The 27438-nt window shown below is 32.4% G+C and overlaps 1 protein-coding gene and 1 long non-coding RNA gene across 2 annotated transcripts; both read right to left on the bottom strand.

The window, feature by feature from the left end:
- Positions 1-811: 811 nt before the first annotated feature.
- On the bottom strand, positions 812-2431 carry LOC107904586 (uncharacterized). The gene is made up of 3 exons (XR_001686255.2): positions 2134-2431; positions 1922-2018; positions 812-1009 (listed from the first exon to the last, which is right to left on the bottom strand). It is a non-coding gene; the product is annotated as an uncharacterized lncRNA (long non-coding RNA).
- A 4862-nt stretch (positions 2432-7293) lies between these two features.
- LOC107955925 (serine/threonine-protein kinase EDR1) lies at positions 7294-13956 on the bottom strand. Its single transcript, XM_041081701.1, has 13 exons — positions 13431-13956; positions 11694-12116; positions 11402-11505; positions 10126-11324; positions 9800-9840; positions 9454-9522; positions 9200-9300; positions 8944-9022; positions 8767-8865; positions 8496-8564; positions 8329-8378; positions 7791-7967; positions 7294-7706 (listed from the first exon to the last, which is right to left on the bottom strand). The coding sequence occupies exons 1-13, from the start codon at positions 13878-13880 to the stop codon at positions 7571-7573; spliced, it is 2997 nt and encodes a 998-aa protein (XP_040937635.1). The 5' UTR covers positions 13881-13956; the 3' UTR covers positions 7294-7570.
- Between the last annotated feature and the right edge of the window lie 13482 nt (positions 13957-27438).

Here is a 27438-nt window from a genome sequence, read left to right as displayed (position 1 = left end):
ACCCTAATTACAACATGTCTTGATATTTGAGGCTACCGAAGTCTTGACCTTAAGCACCTTTGCTAATGCGGATTAGGGAGTGACTCTAATAATCGTAGGTCAACATCAGGATATTGTGTGTATCTATGAAAGAGTGTGATTTCATGGAGTTGAAGAAAGAGAAAAACAATGCCTCATTCAATGCAGAATGTAACATCCCTATACCTGATCCAACTTTATGACCCCAATATAATACTATTACATTTGGTGCCAAAGCGGTTTTGGCTAGATATTGTATAATTTAATCATTCATATATAGTGTATTAACTTGTTTAATCCAAAAATTATTAATATAAACATCCTGGGTTATTAACGGATGTTCGTTTGTGTTTGGAAATGATTTAAAATTTATTTTTACTCAAAACAAGGGCAAAATATCGATACTTAAACAAAATGTATCGATATTTTATTGAAGGCATCTATACCACCACACAAAATCCAAAAATTCAAGTTTTGATACCTTAGACCTAGGTATCGATACCTAGACTTATATCGAAACCCTCCTCAAAAACGATAACAAAATTGCTCTCTATTTCTCAAAAAAATTGATTTTTGGGTCAAAGTATCGATACCTTCTCCTTAAGTATCGATACCTTGGGTTATGATGACACAAAAACAGTTGGAAAATTTTGCTAAAAAGCCCCCTGCACTAATTCAAAACATTCAAACACTTCCAAACCAATTCAATGACCCTCAAACTCATTAAAATTCACTACAAAATCTATATAATAACATCATATATGCATGCATATGTTAAGCTATTATGAATTCCTTTCAAAAGCTAACAAAATATGCCATTAGATCACCAAAATAACAAGGTTTCCAAAGTTTGCATTTTAGTTCATCTAACATTCAACCTATGTACATGCCATACTAACCCCAAAATTCATACATACAATCTTGCCTCTTTGAATGGTGATGAGATGGGATGTACACGACCTCAATATTAGCCCAACAGGATCTACTTCACCTATGCATTAGAGAAATAACACGATAAGTCTGTGAAGACTTAGTAAGTACTTCAAAATTTTTAAAATTTACCATTAATAATAATATAAAATAAAATTATATTCATTTTATAGACATAAAATTTACATCAAATTAGTCCCTAAATTTTAATATATTTTTCTTAAAAATCACACTTATCATTACTTACCGTAACCTATTAATTGATAATAGCCGAATTATGACACTGTAGCCCAATGTAGACTAGTCGAACACTTAAGATATACGAAAATAAATCGATAATGCATTGTTAATGCATATCATATATCACTAAACACAAATTGCAAATAACGATAAGTACCAAAGTGAAAAATAATGATAAGCACCAAAGTGAAAAATAATTACGATAAGCACCAAAGTGCAAATTTTACAACAATAAGCACCGAAGTGCCAAATAATACGATAAGCGCGCTAATTTTTCCTTAATGGTATGCCATCAATATCCCAATAGTTCGGAACTCGTCTATATGGGCTTTTCTTATTATTAATTTTTCTTTGTTCATTCACTTGACAGAAAATAATATAACTTTGTATTTTTCACGATTTAGTCCTTATCACAATAGTAACACTAAAACTTGTAAATTCTCTTCATTTTTACCACATACAACACTATAATTTATATGTCACTTCATTTAAACTCTCTTTTCATATATTCATAAGATCATAGCATATTTTAATTTCTTTCAATTTAGTCTTTTTTCATTATCACCACAATACATCATATAATGGTACACTAAAGTCAAAATTCATAACATTTACATTAGTTACCCTTACTAAATACTTATTATGATATCATTAATTTAGTAATTGAACTACTTAATTAACATAATTATTTAATTAACATAACCTAAACAAAATTACTACTTGAAGTACTTACAACCAAAATTTGGATGACAAGTTTTTCTTCTCTTCTACTCATTGGCCACTTCTTTTCCTTTCCCTTCACTTTTGTCCTCAAACTTCTTCTCTTTTTTCTTCAATTTCATAACAACATATAACATTTATAAGTTAAAACTAAAATCAAATAACTCTTCTATGCTAGATTATGAAAATAAACATGTATGCTATGAGAATTTCCATCATTCTTACCTTGACCTTTTTGAAAACCCAAAACCCTAACTCATGTATTTATCTCTTTTAACCCATCTATGGAAGTTTCCTCATGAAATAAAGTTGCTCACTAGTCTTCTTTTTAACTTTTACTAAAGAAATTTCAAAGAAAAATGAAGGTTTGAAGCTTGGATGGTTCGACAATGGAGAAAGGACATGGAAGGAAACAAAAGAAAAGTTGGATGGATTTGGGGGGGGGTGAGTAACGGTTTGGTAAGTTGGGAAAAGATGATATCTTTCATCTTTTCTCCACTGTTCTACACATTTCCATTAAAAATATCTTACATTTTTATTAAATGATCAATCTGCTAATAAGTCCTCAAGTTATCCATTTTTACGCTTTTACCCATCATCATTACACCTTAACATATCTACTTGGCTATTTACCATTTTATCCCAATTCATCTTTTATAATTCCTAGAATGACTCATACTTCACTTGGTTAAATTTTTTCTTAATCATTCCTTCCTTTCTACTACCACTATGTATCTCCTAACTTTCTAAATTCCTATTTACACCATAATAATTTTTATACTCTTTCAATTTAGTCTAAGCCTCTATTTAAATCTTTTCTATCTCAAAAATATTTTCTAATCTCTTGTCAGGTCTAAATACTTTCTAATTTAATACTAAAAATCCTATTTAGTAAATTTCAAAATTTCTCCACTATTTCCTGACCCGGTCCATCACTGTACCTAACTCTAAATCAAAACATGGTCGTTAGACAGTGGAAGAGCATTGTGTTCTTACTGATGCTACATCTGAAATGATATCGCTAAAATCATTGACTTGGGTGTAAACTATCTAGGATTTAGTGTGACAATACCACTACAGTTTACTTGGCAGCAAATCCGGTGTTACATGCAAAGGCGGAACACATTGATATGAGTTTACATTTCTTGAAGGAGAAAATACTTAATCATAGATATAGGTTAATATGTTCAACTCAAAATCAAGTGGCAATGCACTCACGAAACCATTGTCAGCTGACTCTTTCAAAAAGGAAGTATGTCTTTCAAGAAGGAAAAGTATGCAGAATATTGAAGGTCAATCACCAAGTGATTAAAAGAAATCCAAATATCCCTTTTTTTCTCAAATTTGAACTAATTTTAAATTTTAAATTTTAATCAAATATCATCCCAATTCGAACAAGATGACAATTAAAAATAGTTGTTAGTAGACTTTTCCAAAAGTTTAGTAGCCCATCCAACCCAGTAGGCTCGATGCGACTTGGGTCAAACTTGGACAAATATTTTTATACTTTGAGTTGACTGACCCAGCCCAACTCTAATTTATATAATAAAAAATATTTTAAAAATTTAAATTTAAATATAAAAATATAAATTATTTTTTTGAATACTAAAATATGCTTTTTGAGTGAAATGGGACTCAACATAAAACATGTTTTTAAAACCAGTCATCGGTCCAACCCAACCAAACCCATGGGCAACTCTAGGTAATATCATGATTAATGGTTCCTTAAATTTCCATAAAATTTATTTTTTATTTTTAAAATGGTGTATTTAATAAAATTGTTAAAATTATTTTTTGTTTTTTTAAATGATGTATTTAATAAAATTGTTAGGATATCGTAATTTACAAATTGATTCTACACAAAATCTACTCAGGAAAAAAATAAAAATACTTATTAATTATTTTTAATTTTGCAAATTCAAGTATTTTATTTTATTTTTAAATGACATTTAAAAGGTTAGCATACATATTAACTCATCTTAAAATATGTAACTCATGAGTCTTAAAATTTGTATTAGATTTTAGTCAATTTCGACTTGTTAGCTTGTGTTTTGTTCTTTATAAGTTGGTGATGAAAGTGATTGCAAACCGGTTTAAAGTGATTTTTCTAAAACTAATCTCTCAGGAGGTCAGAACATATCTGATAACATTATCTTAGCGCAAGAAGTTATTCATTCTATGCGGTGCAATCAGAAGGGGAGAAATTGGATGGCTATTAAGTTGGATTCGGAGAACGCATACGACAGAGTTAGTTGGGACTTTATATGTGCTTCTTTGAATGTAGCTGGGATCCCTGTTTTTTTTATGAAGAGTGATTATGTCAGCTATATCTTCCTCTTCAATGCAAATTCTTTAGAACATACCTACTCAGAAGTTTAAATCGATTAGAGGAATCCGTCAGGGATGTCCTTTATCGCCTTATCTCTTTGTGCTTTGCATGGAATGGTTAGGGCATATTATTCAGGCTGAAATGGATATCGGTAAATGGGAACCAATTCGACTATCCAACCACATTTGTTCTTCGCTGATGACTTGGTGATCTTTTGCAAAGCTAAGCTTGATCAAGCGCGGTTATTGGATGACATTCTTAATCAGTTCTACGAGTTTTCGGGGCACAGAATTCAGTGTTAGGAAGAGCAATATCTTCGTTTCCAAGGTCACTAGAATTGATGTCCGTAATCAAATTACTCAAATGTTCGGATTCCAGGAAGCTCAGAATCTTGGCACTTATTTAGGTGTTTATTTTCTTCCCAATAGGGTAACCAACAATACTTTGAGTTTTGTTGTTAATAAGGTAAGGCGGAAATTGCAGAATTGGGATGCGAGGAAGTTATCTATTGCCGGAAGAATCACCTTGGCTCAATCAGTGCTTCTCTCTATTCCTAATTATTTTATGTAGTCTTTGATGATTTTGAAAGGCGTTTGCTCCGATATTGAAAGATTGGTTAGACAACTTATTTAGGGATGTGTAGATAGTCACCCTAAAATGTCTTTAGTGGGGTGGAACTCTATATGTCAGCCACGGGCTCGAGGAGGGCTTGGTTTTAGGCACTTGAGTGACCAAAATACGTCATTTCTTATGAAGATTGGTTTTAGCCTTGTTTCTAAGAGCAATATGCTTTGGGTTCGTGCCCTTTGATCTAAGTATGGATGGAAAGAGCAGTTTCTAAACTCTATTAGCGGGAACCAGTGCTCCCATTTATGGAGGTCACTTTCTAAGATATGGCTGCTACTCCATGAAATTTTAATTTGGTTTATTGGAGATGGCATTAGTGCTCGTTGTTGGAAAGATCCTTAGATTTCAGGTATGGCTCTTTAATATAAAAAATTCCATCTTTTGTAAACATTGATTTGGATTGTTGTGTTAGGGAGTTGGTCAATTCGGATGGAAGCTAAAACTTGGAATTGTTTCGTGTCTGGCTACTTGAAGATGTGATTAGTAAGATTACTAGTATCCCTCCTCCACATCCCGATTATGGTTCGGATAGAGTGATATGGGCTTGATCAGCGTTAGGGGTCTTCTCAGTTCGTAGTACTTATTGGACTTTAAAGGAGGACACTTGGAATTCTCAAGAAGAGTATTAGAAGTCTATTTGGAAATATCCGGAACCATAGAGAGTAAGAGTATTTCTTTGGTTAGCTTTTAAGCAAGGACTTCTTACTAACTCGGAGTGTACAAGACAGGGAATCGGTCACAACAACTCTTGCACTTTGTGTGGGCATGACTTTGAGGATTTGGTGCATGTTCTTCGAGATTGTCTTTCCGCGAAGGATGTGTGGATGCTTGTGCTTCCAGAATAGCTTAAACAAAGGTTCTTCTCTGTCTCATTTTTAGGATTGGCTTTTACTTAACCTTTGTTTTCATGAAAGATTGCAGGGTAGTGGACTCACTTGGTCATGTCTATTTGGATTAATCACTTGGCGTATCTGAAAGAATAGAAATCTATTCATCTTTCAGAATATTTCCTGGGTAGCAACTAAAGTGGTGAAAATCTCTAGTTGCTGGGCACGACAATATGAATCACATATTGGTGGCTGCAAAACTAAAATTCCTAGTTTGAATTCCGCGAAAAATTCGAATGATACATGGGTATATTTATCCACTGATGGGGCTGTGGTCAGAGAATCTGGATACGCTGCAACAAAAGGTGTAGTTCGAGACCATGATAGAAATTGGATAGTGGGATTCACTCGTATCTTAGGTGTATGCTCTCCGGTTGAGGCTGAAGTCTGAAGCATCCTAGATAGGATCCTTATTCTGCTAAATAAGGGTTACAGACTGGTCATTATCTTGACTGATAACCTTGAAGTCGTCCAAAACTTGACTGATTTAGATTTGAAAGATTTAGGAATTATTGTACTTAGAAGAACTCAGCGCACCATGAGGTCGAGAGGGATGTGGAAGATTAAGCATGTTCCAAGAAATTGGAACTTGGTAGCAGATAGTCTAGCTAAACTTAGCTTGAGCTGGAAATCAAGCTTACAAGTCCTTAATGAGGCTCCTAAGAAAATAATAGACTTTTTACAAAAAGATAAAGACAATGGTTGTTTTATACAGTTGATGTAATTCATATTTTCTTCTCACCAAAATATATATATATATATGTATTAGACTCGAAAAAAAACGTAAAATATTATTTGTTTTATTTTATTTTTCAATGACATATTTAAAAGGTTAACATACATATTAACTTAGGAGCCTTAAATAGTTCACAAAACGATTTAAAACTTTATTAACTATTTTTATTTCAATTCTAAAATGAGTATTTAAGATAATCAATTTACAGGTATTTTTAATTTTATTTAAAGCTTTGCTTAATAAATTGGCAAGAAAATTAAAAATTGAAAATTTGAAAGCATAAAAAAGAAAAAGAAAGAAAATATATTCTTACCATAAGAAAGATTAAAAAAATTAAAAAAATTTCCATTCATTACTTGATAAAGTTTAAAAAAATGAAAGAACAAAAATAATTTTTAAAAAAATATATAATTTTGAACTAATATTTATCCCTCTCATTGTCTCTCATTTTCAATATTCTAACTTAAAAGTCATTTTCAACATTCTGACTTTTATGCATTGATATTTTTTTTTCTACCAAGCACTCAAAGTTTATTTTATTTTATTTTTCCACTCACTTCTTTCATCCTTCTCAATTAAGCACCCCCCCTAAATGAATGATTAAAACTATCAACATTTAAAATAACTGGTCTGCATGCACACTCAAAAGGCCGATTTAAATCCTCAATCTATCTATTATGAAAAAAATTATGATTTTTAAATAATATACCCACATAATGACCATTTAGATTTCGTACTTTATACTAAATTTTCTTAAATTTAATGTTAATAATTCATATCAATATTAATATTATTATGATAAAAAATAAATCAAAATAAAATATTTAATTAAAAGTTTTTGAAACCCAGCAAAGGCGGTATAACAATTCTAGTTTATAATAACAATTTTCCCTTTCCTTTAAAGAGTACTCATGTATTCATTACAAAGTTGTTCTTTTGACAAAATTATGAACATGCACACTTCAAAAATGCAGCTTTTCTTTTAGAATTTAAATACAGTAATTACCTCATTGAAGTGAAGGGAAAGGAACATACAGCGAACTTTTCTTCTTATTCACAATTGAGGAGCTGAGTATTTTGATTTCAGGGTGTAGAATTTACTGAAATCCCTTGTGGCATAGGGGAGCTTGATTGATCTTGATGCAATGGGATAACAAGCCGCTGTAAGGGTTTTAAAGCTACCGTAAGGTCCGCAAAGGATGGGCGCAAACTCGGATCACTGCAAACAGAAGCATAAATAGGTTACACTGGAACCAAAATAGCAAAATAAGGGGTTAAAACGTTCAAGTTTCTGTTTACTAACGTCTGCCAGCATTGCCAAATTATTCTTGCAACCAAAGGATCGAGCTCCTTGGGAATGTCGAGGCGTCGATTCTGGAAACCTACTGCACCTACAACTTGCATCGGATTCATTCCACTCCAAGGTAATCTCAAAGTGGCGAGCTCCCAGAGAATGATTCCAAAGCTATAAACATCACATCTATAAATCCAACAAAAGATGTATTTAATTTTAAGCTTTGTTGTTTTACTAATATGGGAGATCTAATTCTGCACTTTGTTGTTTTACTGATTCGGCAGATTTAAATCCAAGAAGAGAATACAGGCAGTGTTACTTTCTAACTCTAATAACCGATTAGAATGAACTGCAGCTAGAAAAACAATTCATGTAATTTAACATTATATGCACAAAAAAGGTTACGGAGATACGTAATTATAACATTTTCTTATTTTCACCATATTCTCAGAAATCCAACAAAATGTAATGGATTGAGCGATCAGAAAGGGATAAAAAAAACAAAGATGAAATTATATTGAATATTAAATGAAGAGGAACAACTCACTTCTCATTTGAGGGCTCATTGCGAAGTACTTCCGGTGCCATCCACTCGGGCTGAAACATAGCAGGCAACTTCATCAGAGACACAAAAAATTAATATAACTGAAGCTACATATTCTATCTATATCTCAAGAATCTATAATATATTTCACGGCAAGCCAAGATACTGACTGTTCCAGCAGTTGATTTAGATGACAGGAAGGTATTATGCTTCAAGCGTGACAACCCAAAATCAGCGACCTGCATGGTTTAGTTTTATAATCAATCAGAGGGAGCATTGTAATCACTTTAGATGATAGGAAGGTATTACGCTTACATTGTAATCCTAGACCTGCTGTAATCAATCAGTTTTCCAATGATTACAGCAAGGTCAAAGAGTATTCAGAAAGTAACTCTTAAAACTGGTAAGAGAGGGAAACTAAAACATAGAAACATCATTTACCTTCACAGTCCAGTTTTTATCAACTAAAAGATTAGGAGACTTCAAATCACGGTGAACAATGGTAGGTATGCTGGTGTGTAGGCAATTCATTCCCCTCGCCTGCAAAATGGAAACAGATATGAAAATGGTTCTCACATCCTAAATATAAAAAAAAAACAAAAGGTATTAATTCCATACCACATCAAGAGCCATCTTAATTCTGCGCTTCTCATCTATTTGAGGATGAGGGCGATGAAGAATCTTATATAAGCTTCCTCTGGAAAACCAAATAACATTTGCAAAAATTTAGAAGACCAAAGATCATTCGCATGTGTCACAAATACACATGCATTCTGGTAGCCATAGATTGCCAATCTCAGATTGCATCTACAGTACTTTGCATAAAGTTCAAATCATTAAAAGATAAGCAGAGAATATGCAGGAACACTTGTACCTAGGAAGAAACTCGGTAATGATAGAGAGGTTCGGAGGGCGAGTAACAGCACCCATAAAAAGAACAACATTTGGATGACGTAGTCTACGCATTATTCGTACCTAAAACAAAGAGAAACATAGTTTAAGATCAATGATTTGGACTTATTTAACTAATGTGACCTTAGGCATGGATATTTCCCAATTAGAAATGAATAAACTAAAATATCTACTTTCATTTTGAGACAGCAATATGAATGCCTTAAATTTGCTTACTTCTCTTTTGAACTCAGCCAAAGCAGCACCAGAAAAATCCTGGTCTAGGAACTTCTTCACAGCGACCTCCTGTAGTCCAATAACCATTACAACCCACAAATTTAGAAACTTCTTGTTCTTTCAATTTTGCAAACTCTTAAACAGACTGAGGCAAAACATCATCCAGAAAAAGTATAAATACAGTTCAATTCAAACAGAGCTAATAGTTCTGAATATGATGCCTTCGATAAATAACTAACTAGAAAACTCAAAACCTAATTCCTTTAACGCTACAGAAGGGCTAAAGCCTAAAGTGAAATACAAGGTGAAAAATGTGATCAACTGAGTATGAAAAGAGTAAACTAACCGTGCCATTCCAATCAGCATGGTAGACCTCTCCATAGGAACCTACTCGCAAGAACACAAGATTTAACAGGAATTAGAGAACTTCCAAAAGGGAAAAGTAAGTTCTAGCAAAGCTAGCATCACAATAACTTATTCTATTTAAACTCTTATGGTTTTCAAGAGGAATGAGAAGAGCTCTGGAATAGCAAAAAGGGGAACAATTTCCAAACTAACGAACAAAACTATACAAATATGACAAACTGAGTCAAGATTTAATTTATAAAACATTGACCCTTGCATAACAAAAGTTGTCACATGTAATGAACTTCAAAGAGCCAAACCCATTACCTAGTCCAATTCTTTCACCAATATCCAAGTCTTCCCAAGGAATTTCACATTCACCTACATCTACATCGTCAAATAGTTGATGATCCAACTGAATACGGGTCACTCTGTTAGATAATCCATAAGAACCTACGCCAGAATCAAGGGATGAGCTAGGACTTTCAGGATCCTTCAATTTGAGATTATTTTCCATGTATCTGTCCTGGGTATTCTTTCTACAATTGTGCGAACCAATCTCATTATCTTGCTCTTTAGCTAAATCCCCTGTGTTATTCTGTAAATCATGTTCATTCCTGAGATAATCCTCCTTAAATTTAGTGCTTGCATCCTCAGCCAGTTGTGAGCTATTGAACTGAGTGGCAGGGGATGCCAAAGATGAGCTAGTATCAGACAAAGAATTCCTGATTTTATTATCTCTATTCAACATATCGAAGTCACCAGGAGACCTGTAACCATGAGAATAGACCTTTTCAGGTTTATTAGAGCTGGTGGAAGCTGCTGATGACTGATTAAAATCATTAGATTCACGATTGATTTTTGGAAAGTGACCCTCCATATAGTTGTACTTTTTCTGGGGAACCTCATTATAAACAGGCCGATTCTTCCACATCAATGGTACAGGAGGTCGCCCCACTACATTATTTGGTTGTCTCTGAAACTCATCGACTTTGTTCTCTGTAGATTTATTCTGGAGGGAAGTTTTTCCGGCCCCTTTTATCTGGAATGGATTAAGATCTGCAAAAAGATTTTTTGGGTCATCTTGACTACTCTGACCATATGGCACTACATTAACATTCATCCTCAGGCCATCACCAACTACATTGGCACCACGACTCCCCTTATAGACTAAAGTTCCAATAGCAGTCGAAGGAAGATGGTCTAACTGATTAGGGGTCACTCTGTTGGATAATCCAGAAGAACCAACACCAGAATCACGACTTTGGCCTGATAATGAAGGCAACGGTTCAGCACTTGTAGAAGTTGAACCCCAGTCAACGGGCATACTGCTATCAGTCATAGGATGTTGACTGCTACCTTCACCTTTAAGTGGCTTTTCTCTTGAGTAAACATCATCGGATGACTGAAGAGTTGGTATATTGTTAATTATTGGATTGTATGACTTAAAAGTAGTATCTTTTGCACTTAATATGTCAGCAGGTATAAGTGTACCAGGAGCTGCCATTAGATCAACCAAAAATTCCCTAGAGATACAAAAGTACAACATTAGACTTAAATACAAGTAAAAATTGTGAGTTGAGAAATAAGCACAAACTATAACCTTTCCTCCTCCAGCTTCACTATATTTACAGCATCATCCTCTACACCAGTAAAATGACTGCCTTTTACCAGTTTACAAGGTAATTTTATGCTATCTGCCAACACCTACATTAAAAGGACGCAGAAATTAAATATAAACCTTGCAGATAGCGCTATTCAAAAGTACAAGTACTTGGAACGACCATGAGAAAAATGAAGTTAAATCATCCAGGGGATAATAGTTAGCTCAGAGCTTTAGAGGCAGGTAGTTTCTGCTTCCAGGACTGAAGTCGCTCTCGAAGTAAAAAACTCACCTTGAAGAGTAAAGCACGATGTCGAGAGAGGCCTGTATTTAAGGATCCAATAGGCAACACACTTGTATGAAGAGATGTTCTGAGCTCAGTGCTTCTTTCCATCCACTTGGACAAAATTATATTAGCATCTTTAACAGGTCCACCCATATGTCCTGTTACAAGTTCAGCAAGCCTTTGCACTAAGATACCAACATTAGTAGAAGGGCAATCTAATGCAATACAGTGCGCAATTTGAAACAACTCTTCTAGGGCTGGGTCAATTGTTCGATTGACAATTACAACTTCAAAGCTAGAATTTCCAAGACTTGCTTCTAGATCAGTAAGAGATGGCATTTTTCCTTGGGTTCCTGATTCACTGGAGAGCCCATATACATCATAGAAACCATCCACCACTCTTTCCTCATAATCAAGCACATCGTATTCCTGGTGGACCAAAACACCCCAATCAATCAGTCCTAATTAAATAGATCAAGAAATAGCAAGACATGACAGGAATGGAAAACTCATTCAGTCCAAAATCCAAATGCCCATATTCACGTTCCAAAGAGTTCTACAAGAAAAGGGGGGGGGGGTTTCCAAAAAGTAAGTTGCTAAGGCTTAGCATCAATCCAAATCTAGTTATAGAAGCAGTCAAAATGTATTTGGATTTTTTTTAAAAGAAATCATTGATCCAAGCATTGGAAAAAGCTGCAAGTCAGCATGAGTATAGGCCAGACAACAAACATCAACTAAAGCAAAACAAGACATGTAAAAAGGCCATGACTAAGAGCACATAGAAACATGCTATCAAAGACAATTTAAATGGATTCTCTTCGGCTTATAAAATGATTTCTGCTAACATTAAAATCCTTCAAGGTCTCCAAGCTTCTGATTAAACCCTGAAATTTGTAACACTGACCATTACAAAAGAAATCTAAGTGATAGCTGCTTCACCAGCTTACCCTACACGGTTTAGCAAGAAGCAAAACGCTTACAGTAACTGGCCTAATATGACCAATTCCAAACTGTAACACCAGCAAAGTCAAATGCTAACCATAAAAACTAAAGCTCATTCACAAGAACGCACCATGGTTCAGTTTCCAGGTACTTCATTCCTAGTTAGAAAACCATCAAAGCTCAAATTTTGATTATAAAAAATACGATAAAATGTATATAAACTACCATAATTCTTGTGGAAACACATATTAGTTCAAGCTTTTTCACAAAAATTCACCATATATGAGAATCCAAAATAAAGCTCAAACCATAGCTCGTGCTAATCAATCAATCCAAAGATGAATCAATAGCAGAAACTAAACGCCCCTGATCCAGGCCACTCACTTTAATTAGATTTACCAAAATTTCAGTTCAACCCTCAAAAAAAGTATCAAGCAAAAGAAGACATAAAACTCCTATAAACCATCAAAACCTAAAGGTAGACGCTCTTCCCAGCTTGTCCACCACAATTCACAAGAAGCAAGAGTCCAGAGTAACCTACTTCATGATCAGATACAAAACAGTTGAAATAAAAACAATTCACTATTGACTTCCATTTCTCCAGTAAAAGCACAATTAATTCGAGCTTTTCCACATAAATTCAATACAGTAACTAGCCCTAATTAAATAGTCCGAAACTTAGCCAGCTGAATCAACTACAAAAAGCAAAATTCTAGCTCATTCAGTCCAATTCGACCTACCAAAATTCCAATTCAACCTTCAAAATTATTAAAAAACACACACACACAAAAAAACACATACCCAATACTGCCTGGCTAAGACCTCGGCTGCCACATCATCTTTATCCCTCCCTACCCCCAAATCCATCCGATGATGACTCCCTAAACTCAAAATAGCCGTTTCTCGGATCTGATCCTTCTTCGGATCCTCCGAATTCGAAGCGCTTATAGCTAGGGCTAACTGAACCTGAAACTCTTCCTCCGATAACATATAATCTCGATTCGTCGCAGTCACCGTCGATGACGGCGTAATCAAACCCGTGCTCGAGGTTACAGGCACAGTCGCCGCGGTCACCGGGGACGATGACGCACTAGTTGTAGTAGGAGGACTCGCCGGAGAGTTCTCGGACGCTGCGCGTTGATTATCAGCGGGATCGTTACTGCTTCCTATGTGCAGCTTCTTAAAAATGTGCTTCATTTTTTCTCGTTTCTTCATCTTCTTCACTTTCTCAGTTTCCTCGCTTTCTCGCATTTTCTCTCTCACTTTCTTTTCTTTACTTTTTTTTTTTCGAAGGGTCAACGTAATGTCGGAAACAATAGGAGGGAAACTTAGAGGAATGGTATTGCTGTATGTATATATAGTAGTCTTGGTGGGTAATAATACGGCTTGTCCTTGAGAAATATCTACGAAATTGCCATTTATAATCTTTTCCTACACGCGCATTCGTTTGACGATGTTCAAGTGAAGGAAACCAATGGAAATAAGACACGCTGGCATTGAGTTTTGCATACTTGGAGTGGAGGGTCATAATGTTTTTTAAATTGGATAGATGATCAAATATTCAAATTTACCTCTTCATCAATTTGATTCATTCAATCGGTTTAATTGGTTCAATTAAAAATTTATTTAAAACTTGATCACCGACTCAATCAATTTGACTATAAATTTAATCGACTTTTAGTTAATTTAATCAGTTTGTATCAAATTTCAATTTAATCAATTCAAAAATAACTTTTGATTCAGTTGATTCAAATTTCAATTTAATCAAGTTAAAATTTTGGTCAAATTTTGTTCTTGGTCTCTCTAATATGTATAAGTTGTAAATTTAATTTTTATATTTTGATTTGATATTTTTAAATTTTTTTATATTTTTTGAATTTTTAAATTTTAGTCTTGACTAAAATGACAATTATTTAATTCATCAAGTTAAATGTTGTTATTTTAAAAACATTATACAACAAATATATTATCATAGGTGTAATGTCAAGCCATCTTACTATTTTCATATAATGCTTATAAAAAAGTTGCGTTATTTCATTAATGGACTTAAAGGCTATTGCTTTTAATCATATTGGAATTTCAAAATTCAAAAAGTATAGGGACTAAAAATTATCAAATTAGAAAATATGGATTAAATCCACAAATTATATATGGTATGAGACTAATAGTAGATTTAACCTAATAAATTGAACAATTACCTTTTGAATTAATATTAAAATTTTAAATTTAAAAAATACATGGACTAAAATTATCCAAATAAGATACATAGACCAAATCTGTAATTTACATGTACTACAATGATTATTATCATAATTTGACCTAGAAATAATACATAAATTTTGATTTTTTTACGATTTAGAGCTTATTTGATAACTTATTGAAAAAATCAAATCAACTGAAAATTAATATTTTAAGGGATTTTTCAAGCACTTTGATAATCCATAAAAAATAAAATATAGAACTTTTTCAAAGAAAAAATGTATAAAATGATAAAGAAGATAATGAGTCACCTATCACTTAATGTATTTTTTCAGTTATTTTATTTTATTTTGTTTCTTTAAATATTATCCAAATGCTTTGTTTTTAATTTTTTAAAATTGTATTTATCAAATAGTCTAATTATATTCCATACTTAGTATACCAAACATATTTTAAGGGTGTGTTTGGACATTACAAAGAAATTGAAGTAACTACGTTCTCTTATAATTATAAAGAGTTTTAATTTCTTAGAAGTCATTGGCTAATAAAATGTAATTGCATCATAATTCCTATATCATATTTGGTAGTTTAAATTTTAATTATATAATTAAATAATCTTACATGCTAAAAATATATATTAATTATTATTAAAAATTATCAATAATACTTGAGAAGAAAATTCTTTAAAAAAGTAACAAAACTTAAAAATCAAATCATATCTTATGTAATATGTTAGTCTAAGAAAATATCCGAAATATAATTTCTAATAAAAATTTTAAAGAAGAAAATGTTATGCAGATTAATCTAATTACTTTAAGATTTCATATTTTTAGGGCTATTTTTTTTATCTAACATTAAGCTCTTTGTCATCATCAATTGATCCTTAACTAAGTATATATGATTAAATAATAAATATTATATAATTTAATTAAAATTAGTATAATAATTAATAATAAATAGTTCCATGTAATATAATAAAGGGTAAACTATAAAATTAGTCACTTTTGTTTGTCTTGGATTACATTTTAGTCACTTATGTTTGAAACGTTACCTTTTAGTCACTTACATTATTGTTTTGTTACGAAGTGGTCACTTTACTGTTAAACTCCATTACCTCCCTAACGGCAGTCCTACATGGCATTCCAAATGAGTTTTAAATGCCAACTTAGATGTCTTATATGGCAATCCAAATTAAATCTATTTAATTAAAAGCCTATTTTCATTTTAGCAACTGAACATCGAAATTGGCATTTGAAACTCATTTGGACTGTCATGTAGGACTGCCGTTAGGGAGGTAACAGAGTTTAACGGTAGAGTGACCACTTTGTAACAAAATGATAACGTCAGTGACTAAAACGTAACATTTCAAACATAAGTGACTAAAATGTAATCCGAGGCAAACAAAAGTGACTATTTTTATAGTTTACCCTATAATAAAACACTTGGTAGGTTAAAATATATGAGAAATTATATTTTTTCAAGAAAATTTTTAGCTTATTTATCATTGAACTTTTATTTTCTATAAAAAATTTAAATTATATAATTGAGATTTATAACATAACATATAATTATATTTTAAAAATAAAACATATGTCCTAAAATTAAATATTCTAATATTATTGTATAAAAATAATTTTAATCATGTATAAGGGTGTTTGGAAAGCCATAAGGTAATGGGATTTGATTGTAACACCCCATAATATAACACCCCATTCTCGACCAGATCACCAGATCCGAGATATAAGGTGTCACATTCATTGCCGGAGTAACTACAAACAAATCGCAATCTAATTCACAATATTAAACATTCAAATATAAGTATAACAAGAATATACAACTATATGTAATCATTTCCAGGTCTTATACGAGCTTACGAAAACTCTATTGCTAACCAGAGGTTGAATTAGGAAAAAATTGTAATGTTTTCAAAATTTTAGGTTGACATCGCGTTGTCGAGGGTTCCTTGTCGCGACGCAAGATACAGACTTGGTCTCATTGCAATGACCCATGCTTGACATCATGTCGTGACATGGTAGCCTGATCTCGTCGCAATGACAATTACTTGATGTTGCGACGTGACATACTGTTTTTGCATGTTACTAAATGGACATTAACCTACAATTACAAATCAACAATTCACAAACCATATCACATTTTTCAGCCAAACTCATATCTCCAATGGGTTCAATTTCAAATAATAAAACATTTCAAACATATATACAATATCATTCATTTCATCCTTTTCATCCAAATATCTAAACTACTTCACTAAACTAACCATTAAACTACTTGTCATAAGAATACATGCATATATACATACATCACCATTTACAATAGTAGCCATATCACATTTTATACATTAGTCCATATTGTGACAACCTAAATTGCACAAATCAAACATATAGTCACTTTCAAAATACCAATTCCCACTCCAAAAGTTCATAAGTATTATGCCAAAAATTGACTCAACCTAGGTACATGTCATGTATAAAACAAAACAGGATTATACAAACTTTCCTAAGTCAAGGAATTGTTTCCTAGATGTTGGATCTACTACTCAAACTCTCGAGATCAACTATACCTACGCACAAAGAAAACAAACTGTATGCTAAGCAAAAACGCCCAGTGGTATTTAAATGACTTAAGTTAATATAACATATGCATTAGTAATTTGTCACAAGGTAAATAATATCAATGACTATTCAAACTATATTCTATGATGCCCAACAATTCTATTAACATATTCACATTTAAGCATAACATAACAATAATAAAAAGTAATTCAAGTCACTTGTCAAATACCTATATTTAAACCATTCCCTAAATCAATACTATTCATAGAAGATACATATATAACCTTGACATTATACCCTTCAATTCCATTTTTGTTTAACATCGATATATTGTTTAACCCACTATTTAATCACTTTTTGGAGTATATTGACTCATTCGTATTCATTCGGCCCCAAGGGAACATTATCAACTGGTTCATATAATAGTTTATACACCCTATATATCTTAACACACATATAAGTACAATATACCAATTCATCGACATTCTATAACTCCTCATACTACTCTTGTAACGACCCGAAATTTACGGTTATCGGAAAGTGTATTTTTGGGTCTCCGTTTTCGTAAAACAAATTCGTAAATATTTATTAAAAATATTTACGAAGTTAGTTGTGTAGTTAATTAGGTTTTGGTTAGGTGAATTTTTCTAAATTAAGATTAATTAAGTATAAGGACTAAATTGCATATAGAGTAAAAGTTGAATTATAGAATAGAGAATAGTTAAGGGACTAAGTAAATAAACTAAATTGTGACAATTTTATGGTAATGGTAATATACATGTGTAATAAATACATACATACATCTGTAATATAAATATATACTTACTTATTATTTAATAAAATATTATTATATTATATTATTATTATAATTAAAACAAATAAATAATGAAACATAAAAGAGAAAGAAAAAGAAAGAACAGAATTGGGAACGAAATAGGGGAAAGAAAGAATAAAAAGAAAGAAATAAAAAGAAAGGGAAAAATTAGGGTTTCAAGGGTTCAAACTCAAATTGGTAAGTCAATGTTGTCCCTTTTCTTGAGAATTTTATGTTTTTAGAATCCTAGAACAAAATACTACTTCATTTATGTTGAAATTTTAGAAGTTAGTGGATTTTTAGAAGTTTTTCATGTTAAATAAATTGAAGTGTTAGGGGTTAAATTGATAGAATTTCAAGTTAGAAGTGAAAAAGGATTGAATTGTAAAATAAATCATAAGTTTTGAATAATAGGGACTAAATTGAGAGAATTTTGAAATTAAGGTTTATGGTGAAATTTAAAAGTTGAAATTAGTTTAAAGTGAGATTTGAATGAAAATATGAAATTAGTTTAAATAAAAATAAAGTTAGTTTTGATTAAGGACTAAATTGAAAATGTGAGCAAAGGTTGAGTAAAAATTGAAATATTCAATATGAAATTGTAGTGTATTGATAAATTTTAATTTTTTTGATTTTCGTAGCCAACGTTGAGCCAGAGACCTCGGCTAGGAAAGGAAAAGACAAGGTTAACAAGAAATAGCTCGGGAATTACGGTTTATATTTTTATAATCCGAATTTAATTATTAATTGTTATATTTTAATTTAAATGTTTATGGTAAGTAATTAAGGTGAGTATTAGTATTTTGATATTGAATTGAATTTATATGTATATGTGATTGATGTGGAAATTGAATATTGGATATATGTTGTACTTGAAATGTGATGTGAAACCCTATTTGTAACACCCCCTACCCGTATTCCGAGCCTCGAATAGGGTACGAGGCATTACCAAACTTAATATGATTAATCATGTAAAAAAATTAGCCATAAATTTTTTTCTAAATTAAAAACTTTCATACATATGTTTAACGTCCCTTATATGGGCCTACGGGGCCCAAAACATACATTCAGGGTGGTTCGGGACCAAATCGTAAACATATGAAACTTTTGCAACACTTAGAAAATTTTCACACTTTGGAGAGTCACACGCTCGTGTTTTCAACCGTGTAACTCTCTGTTTATAACTTCATCACCCTTGTCAGTCGTACACTTCATATAAATAACAAGAAACGTGTATGGGCTTAATTCTCATTCAATTTCTCATATATATAGACATAATTTCACGTTATGTAATCATACAACATATATCAGCCATATCTCTGTAATCTAAATATATTTTCATAACAACTTATCTTGATTTCAGACTATTTCATATTTAAGCTTAAATAACCAAAGTATTTGAAATATCATCTTTATGCAAATAGTACACATGAGGTATATAATTCTATAATTATGAATAAACACATTTATCAAACATTTTCCATATTCATATATCAATGTCTCATGTCTCCATATATTAATAACTGTCATTTTCATGAATTCCGAGTTCAATTTCATAATTATTTGTCTCGTGTTCAATTTATTCCATATCGGAATTTTATTCATTAAAACATTTGAATTATCAATACATATGGACAGTACATTCAAGATGAATAATTATATAATCACAAATGAATTCATTTATCAACCAAGTTCTATACTCGTATCTTATCAACTCGTACTTCCTTGTATCACATAATTCCATGTAACACTTACCAAACTTTGTCAAATTAGTGAACGTCTTACGGAATTGAGTACTTCGTTTTCTCGATGCCATAGTTCAACTATGGTCTTACACATCTTCACGGTCTTACACATCTTCACATAATGATGCCATAGCCCAGCTATGGTCTTACACATATTCATATATCTATGCCATAGCCTAGCTATGGTTTTACACGAATCACATATCTCACTGATGCCACATCCCAGATATGGTATTGTACAGTAGCATATATCACACCGATGCCATATCCCAGATATGGTCTTATAAGGAAATCACTTGTCACTTGTCACTTGTAGCCGAAGCTACCACTATTCACTGATCAGGTAGCCGGAGCTACCATTTTTCACTGATCAGGTAGCCGAAGCTACCACTTTTCACTGATCAGGTAGCCGAAACTACCACTTTTCATTGATCAGGTAGCAGAAGCTTTCACTGATCAGGTAGCTGAAGCTACCACTTTTCACTTGTCATTTGTCATTGATCAGATAAGTGTAGCCGAAGCTATCACTTATCACTTTCACTTTTCCTTGATCAGATAAGTGTAGCCGAAGCTGTCACTTATCACTTGTTGCCATGGTCCAACCATGGTCTTTTCCTTCAATTCATCTTGTCACTGAACTGAAATGCTCAATTTGATCATTTATTCAATTTTCATGCTTTTACATTATTCACGATTTTATCATCAATACATATGAAATAATACATCAGGAAATTCATAAAATTAATAATCACTAAAATTTAGCCATATAAACTCACAAGCTCAATTTTTGTATTATAATGATAATCATAATTTCATAATAAATATACCAAATAAAATATTATATCATTTCTAATCCAACACTTATCGATTATAATCGGGCATGTGATCAATTTATACACGAGTCATTCATATATTTTTGTATATTTTCCTCCTCCTCTTCTCCATCCACATCCTTAGTATAAACAACACACTTGTAGGTAACATTATCCATAATTTTCACTATCTACTTATGTGAATATTCAAGTTGTCCATCTGTGTCATAGTCACTAAATTATTTTTATCTTCAGCTACAGAACTCAAAATTAAGATCCATAAATTTTCCCAGAAACTAGACTCATATTTATTCTTACCATAAAAATTTCATAATTTTTTTTTGGGCCAATTAATACAGTTTATTCATTGAAGTCTCCCCTGTTCTGCTGTCTGACAGTTCCGACCATTCTTCACTAAAAATTAATTATCTTCTCGTACAAGATTCAAATGATGTCCTTGTTTATTTATATTGAAAATAGACTCATTCAGGATTCTAAACATATAAATTTAAGCCTCTAATTATTTTTATCCAATTTTTGATGATTTTCCAAATTCAGAACAGGGGAACCCGAAATCATTCTGACCTTGTCTAACAAAAGTTATTGTATCTCATGATTTACAATTACATTGCGTGCATGATTTCTTTTATAAGAAACTAGACTCAATAAGATTTAATTTCATATTTTATTCATCCTCTAATTCAATTTATACAATTTTTGGTGATTTTTCAAATTTAAACTACTGCTGCTGCCCAAAACAGTTTTAGTGCAAAATGTTGATTTCCATTTTACCCCAAATTTCACAATTCATACAATTCACTCCTTGCTCAATTAACCCCTCAATTAATACTCTTTCTAGACATTATAAGTTATTTCATAACTATTGAAATTTATAATTTCCACATAAAACTCTAACTTCAAACTCTTTTACAATTAGGTCCCAAACATTCACTTTCTATTCAATTCTTTCAATAAAATCAGAATATAAACAATTTAAAGCTCTAATTCCATGCCAAATCATGATATACTTCCAGAACTCATCCATAACAACTTCAAAAATTAGACATGGAATCAAAAACTAATGAAATAGTTAGTTGGACCCAATTGTAAAAGTCCAAAAACATAAAAATTTCAAGGAGAAAGCAAGAATTAAACTTACATGAAACTAGAGTATGAAAACCAGCTTGAACCCTCCTCCATGGCTATTTTTTAGTTGATGAATATGAAGAGAAATGAAGAGAATTCTAGATATTCCAATTTAGTCCCATTTTTATTTAGCCAATTTTGTCAATTTTCCAATTTTGCCCTTATTTCACCCATTTCCTGATTTTTCTCAGCTATTGCCGCCCAAAATATCTCCTTTGGGCTTATTTGCACTTTAGGTCCTTACTCATTTGACAATTGAGCTATTTAATCCTTTTAGCAACTTTTACAGCCTTTTCAATTTAGTCCTTTTTATTTAATTAACCACCCAAACATCAAAATTTTCTGACTAAATTTTATTACTACCTCACCAACACTCCATAAATATTTCTAAAAATATTTATGGCTCGATTTATGAAGTTGAGGTCTCGATACCTCATTCTCGACCCAATTTACCTAATTAATTCTTTTAAATCACCAAATTCACTAATTCAAAAATGCTTTTATATTCACATTTGACTCATAGGTATTAATTTATTAAATTTTCAACTCACCCGTCGGATTTAGTGATCTCAAATCTCTATTCCTAATACCATTGAAAATTAGGCTGTTACACTATTAATTGTATCAAGCTGAGTCAGATATAGTTGGCATGCCATATGATTGGAAGTGTTCAATGATTACTTCGACTTCGAGTCGATAAGACATTGGGTGTCAAACTATTACTTCGGATAAATTCGATGAGGTACTGGATACCAACTTACTTCGGCATAGCCGATGAGACATTAGGTGTCAATCTATTACTTCGAATTATCCGATGAGGCACTGGGTGCCAAACTGGTGTGTTTTGGTTGGATTCGTGTATCCGTCTGAGTCCGAGTCGTGTTAATAAGGGTAAATAAATGAATTGGCAATGTGAATGATATTGAATGATTTTGAATATAAATTGGAATGGGATATTGAATTGAGATACAAAAATGAAATGTATGAACTATGGGTTCATGGAATGGTTATTGATATAGTTCATGGAATGATTATTGATATAGTGAGAAGACATGTTTATTCTATTGAGAAAAGCTATTTGAATAGAATTATGAGATTGAAATAGTAAAAGATGATAATTGAAAGTATTATGAATGATGTGTTTATGAAATTGATTATCTATTTGAATGATTTTTTTTATGTGTGCTTAGATATATATAAATATTATAAATTCTTGATTAATAAGTTTTCGGATTATAGAAATACCACTGAGTTTATACTCAACGTACAGTTTGTTTTCGTGCGCAGGTTAGGTTAAAGTCGAATTGCCGAATCAGCATCCAAAGTCGATCCCGAACTCAAGTATGGTGAAGTATGTTTCTTTTTTGTAATGGCATGTAGCTAGGATGATGTGTTTGTCATTTTGGGAAATGTTTGTAAATGATGTTATAAGATGATTGTACAACCTATTTTTAGCCAAATCAAAATAGTGGTTTTGGGACACAAATATGAAGTTAAAATATTTATTTTATTATTATTTTTATGTCTACAGCATGAAAATATGATTGTGTGAAATTTTCATTAAGAAATTTTATCGTTTAAATGTTTAATTTGATAAAAAGGACTAAATAGCGTATAGTGTAAAAGTTGTGTTCTATTAGCTAAAGGTGTTTAATAGCTATAGAACCATAGATTTAAAGTCCTTAAGTGGTAATTAGACTATTTTAATTGTGAGTGGACAATTTTGGGCATATATTAAGTGATTTTGGTGGTTATTAATCAAGGTTAAATTGGTACATAAGTTTATAATGATAAATTAAGTAAAAATAAAATATGGCTATCATCTTTTTCCTTCATACACCACCGAAATTAAAAGAAAGAAACCACCATGGATGCATGCTAAGTTCGGCCAAGCTTCCTAGCTCAATTGTAAGTCCTTTTTTGTCTCGTTTTTAATGATTTCTACGTTTTTAAGATGGTTGCAGCTACGTCTAGCTAGCCCAGGGACTTTTTGCAAAGATTTTAAAGATTTTGAATGGTGAAATTGATGAATACATGTTTTTTTTTATGTTTGATGATAGATTATGAATGTTGGTTGTGAATTATACAAGTTTTATAAAGTGATTTTTAGTGAAAACGTAAATTAGGGATTAAATTGTGAAATGTGGAAAATTTGTTGTTAAAATTTGAAATAAATGAAAAATATGGGCTACTAGAGGCCTAATTGAAACTTGGCTAGCATGGGTTGTGATTGAATTGCTTGAAATTGTGTTTTTATGAAATAAGGACTAAATTGTAAAAGTGGTGAAACAATAGGGGAAAATGTGTAAAAGTGATTTAAATTGTGTTTTGGACTAAATTGAATAGAGGGATTATTAAATAAGCTAAATTTGATATCATGTAGATCAAGAAAAGCAAAACTCGGAGTTAGATCGGGGGAAAAACAAAGTTATGGACTAATCGACTTATTTCACCGTTTTTACATCCCAGGGAAGTTCGTATGTAATAAACATTGTTATAATTATGCTTTAAATGCTTTTTTATTGTATAAATTATGTATACAAAACTATAGTCGTGTTTAACGACGACTCAGTTAAGTATGGGCACTTAGTGTGAGAAATTGAGATAACTTCGGTTATATATTTGCACTTAGTATGCGAGATTGAGATATATTCGGCTATATACACATATTGGCACTTAGTGTGTGAAATTAGTAAAGCTACGGCTATTTATTTGGCACTAAGTGTGTGAGTTTCCCAAATATCCAAAAATATTTCAAATGGTTTAACGAATATGTCAAAGATGTGAATGAGTATGAGTTAAATACGGGAAGGTACAGGTATGTACATGAACCGAGTAATACACTGAAAGGATGGAAAATTAAGGAAATTACATCTAAATTGATGGATGCAAATGTGATAGGTTGGTGATATATTATGAGATATGTTATGTTATATTTTTTTGGCTAAATTTGAGTTTATATGATGAGTTGATATAAATGCTATATGAACTTACTAAGCTATAAAACTTACTTTGTGTATTTCTCTGTGTTTTATAGTGTTTTCAAAGCTAGCTCAGATTCGGGGACCGTCGGAGATTGCTTCACACTATCCAACTATCACTTGGTACCTTTGAAATTAAGTTTTGGGTCATATGGCATGTATAGGGACTTTGGTCATTTTGATAAATGTGGTGCTTATGAAATTAGCCATTTGAATTGGTTTGTAAATGTATGTGGTTTGGTTTGTATATTTGGCCATGTGAGTTGGCTTATTTTGGTTGATTTGGCTATGTTTATATGTATACGAATGATCTATGTTGTGTGATTGTAAATTGGTGCATGATGATGCATGTTTGGAAAAGTTTAATTAATTGATTTGAATATGTAAATTTAGTATGTTTTGAATGAGTAAAACATGATATTATAAGCATGTTAGTTGTTGGTATTGAAATGGTATGTTTTAGCCTTGATTGTAGTTGAATTGGATGTCCACTTATGCTATGTTTGTACTATTTGATTTAGGTGTAGGTGTGCACAAGTTTGGGTGGCAAATTGGCTTGGTAAATATCCTATTTTTGTCCATACAGGAAGAGACACGGGCGTGTGTCTCAGCTGTGTGTGACACACGATTATGTTACATGACCATGTGTCCTCTGGTGTTGATTTTGAAACCAAGTCAGTATGCTCCACTCGACCTCACACACGGGCGTGTGACATGACCGTGTGGCATAAATCAGTATACACTATAGGATTGGCATAGCCTAGCACACAGCCCGGTACACGGGAGTGTATGGCCATTTTTAGGGTACATGGGCTAGCCACACGGGCGTGTATGTTGGCCGTGTGACCCAAGTCAGAGAGTTATACGGGGTTAGACATGGGCTGGGACATGGCCATGTGCTCCCATTTTGAATGTCCATACGACCTGTGACACGGACATGTCCTTGGCAGTGTGAGGGACATGGTTGGGCCACACGGGCGTATGTCCTCTATTTTGAGAAAAAATTTCTAAGTATTCAAAAAGTTTCAAAGTTATCAGTTTAGTCCCGAACCACTCCCAAAGAATGTTTAGAGCCTCGTAAGCTCGTATTAGGGACATTATGATTGAAATTCAATGATGATTGCATGAATTGTGAAAATGTGGACGAAGTGATTGTATAATTGTTTTATAAGTCCGGTAATGCTCCGTAGCCCTGTTCTGACGTTGAATACGGGTGAGGAGTGTTACAATAATATTGGTTACTTATATATATATTTATGTATTATGTTGAGGTTATTAAATGGTATGTTATAATTGAAGTCAAGAATAAACTTATCATAGTCAAATTTGGATTGATATTGGTATGAAAGTTGATTTGGTTTGAATAAAGTTATTTGAATTAATTTGATAAAAGTATGAAACGAACCTACGTTGGTACGCTGGTTAGGTTATTAGGTTGTTTATTTGGCATTGTTTTGAATGAATTTGAATGTGTTTTGAATTGGTTGAACAATTGGTTATTTAATTGCTTGGTGAATAAGTTTGTAGGGAATGGTAAACTTGATGAAAAAGACTCATTTTGAGTCCACACGGCCTAGCACACGGGCATGTAACCAGACTGTGTGAGACACACGGCTTACACATGGGCATGTGGATAGGCCGTATGTCCCTGCATCTTAAAATTTTAAAACTGAATGCCCAAGAAATTACACACGGGCAAAGACACGAGCATGTGTCTCAACCGTGTGAGGCATACGACCTAGCACATGAGCGTGTGGCTGGCAGTGTGGCCTAAGTCAGAGAGTTACACGGGGTCAGACACAGCTTGAAGCACCAGCATGTTTAAGGTCACACGGGCGTGTCCCTGGACCACATGAGCGTATGAGCCCTGTACTTAAAAATAATTTTCAAATTTCACGAAAAATTTTCTGAACTTCCAATTAAGTCTATTTTTAACACGTGATTTGGGCCTCGAGGGCTCAATATAGGGACAATATGATTAATTTATGATGTGTATGTTATATTATTTTATGATTGTTTGTATTTGTTTTGAAATATCCGGTAATGCTTTGTAACCCTATTTCGGCAATGGATAAGGGTTAAAGACTGTTACATTTAGTGCTATCAGAGCTATTCAGGTTTGGACGATTCTTAAACTAAATCTAGCTCAGAACTGAGTCTAGACGTACATGCCATAATTGAGTCGAATTTGTCGAGATTGGATGCTAATATATTTGTTTGTTCCTGTTTTATAGTTAAAGATGTCAGATGAATATATTGTTGATACTGATCAATAAATGTATACTGGAGATGATGAATTATATGAAAGGGATGAAACCGAGTCAGTAACACTGAGTGTAAATTCAGTAAGAAATTAACCACCTGATGTCGAAAGAAGTAATGTTAGAGAGAGAGATGATTCAAAGCTACTTAGGGTTATAATTGATGCCCTTTAACGAGTAGCAAGAACTATATCTGCTACAAAATCTGCTCTTACTACCTGATGGGCCCCGATAAAAGAATTACGTAAGTATGGTGCCACTGAATTTCTGGGTTTAAA

Source organism: Gossypium hirsutum, chromosome A11, assembly GCF_007990345.1.
Source record: "Gossypium hirsutum isolate 1008001.06 chromosome A11, Gossypium_hirsutum_v2.1, whole genome shotgun sequence".
Lineage (NCBI taxonomy): Eukaryota > Viridiplantae > Streptophyta > Magnoliopsida > Malvales > Malvaceae > Gossypium > Gossypium hirsutum.
The sequence above is the reverse complement of the archived record's forward strand: the minus strand, read 5'-3'. Positions and strand labels throughout refer to the sequence as shown.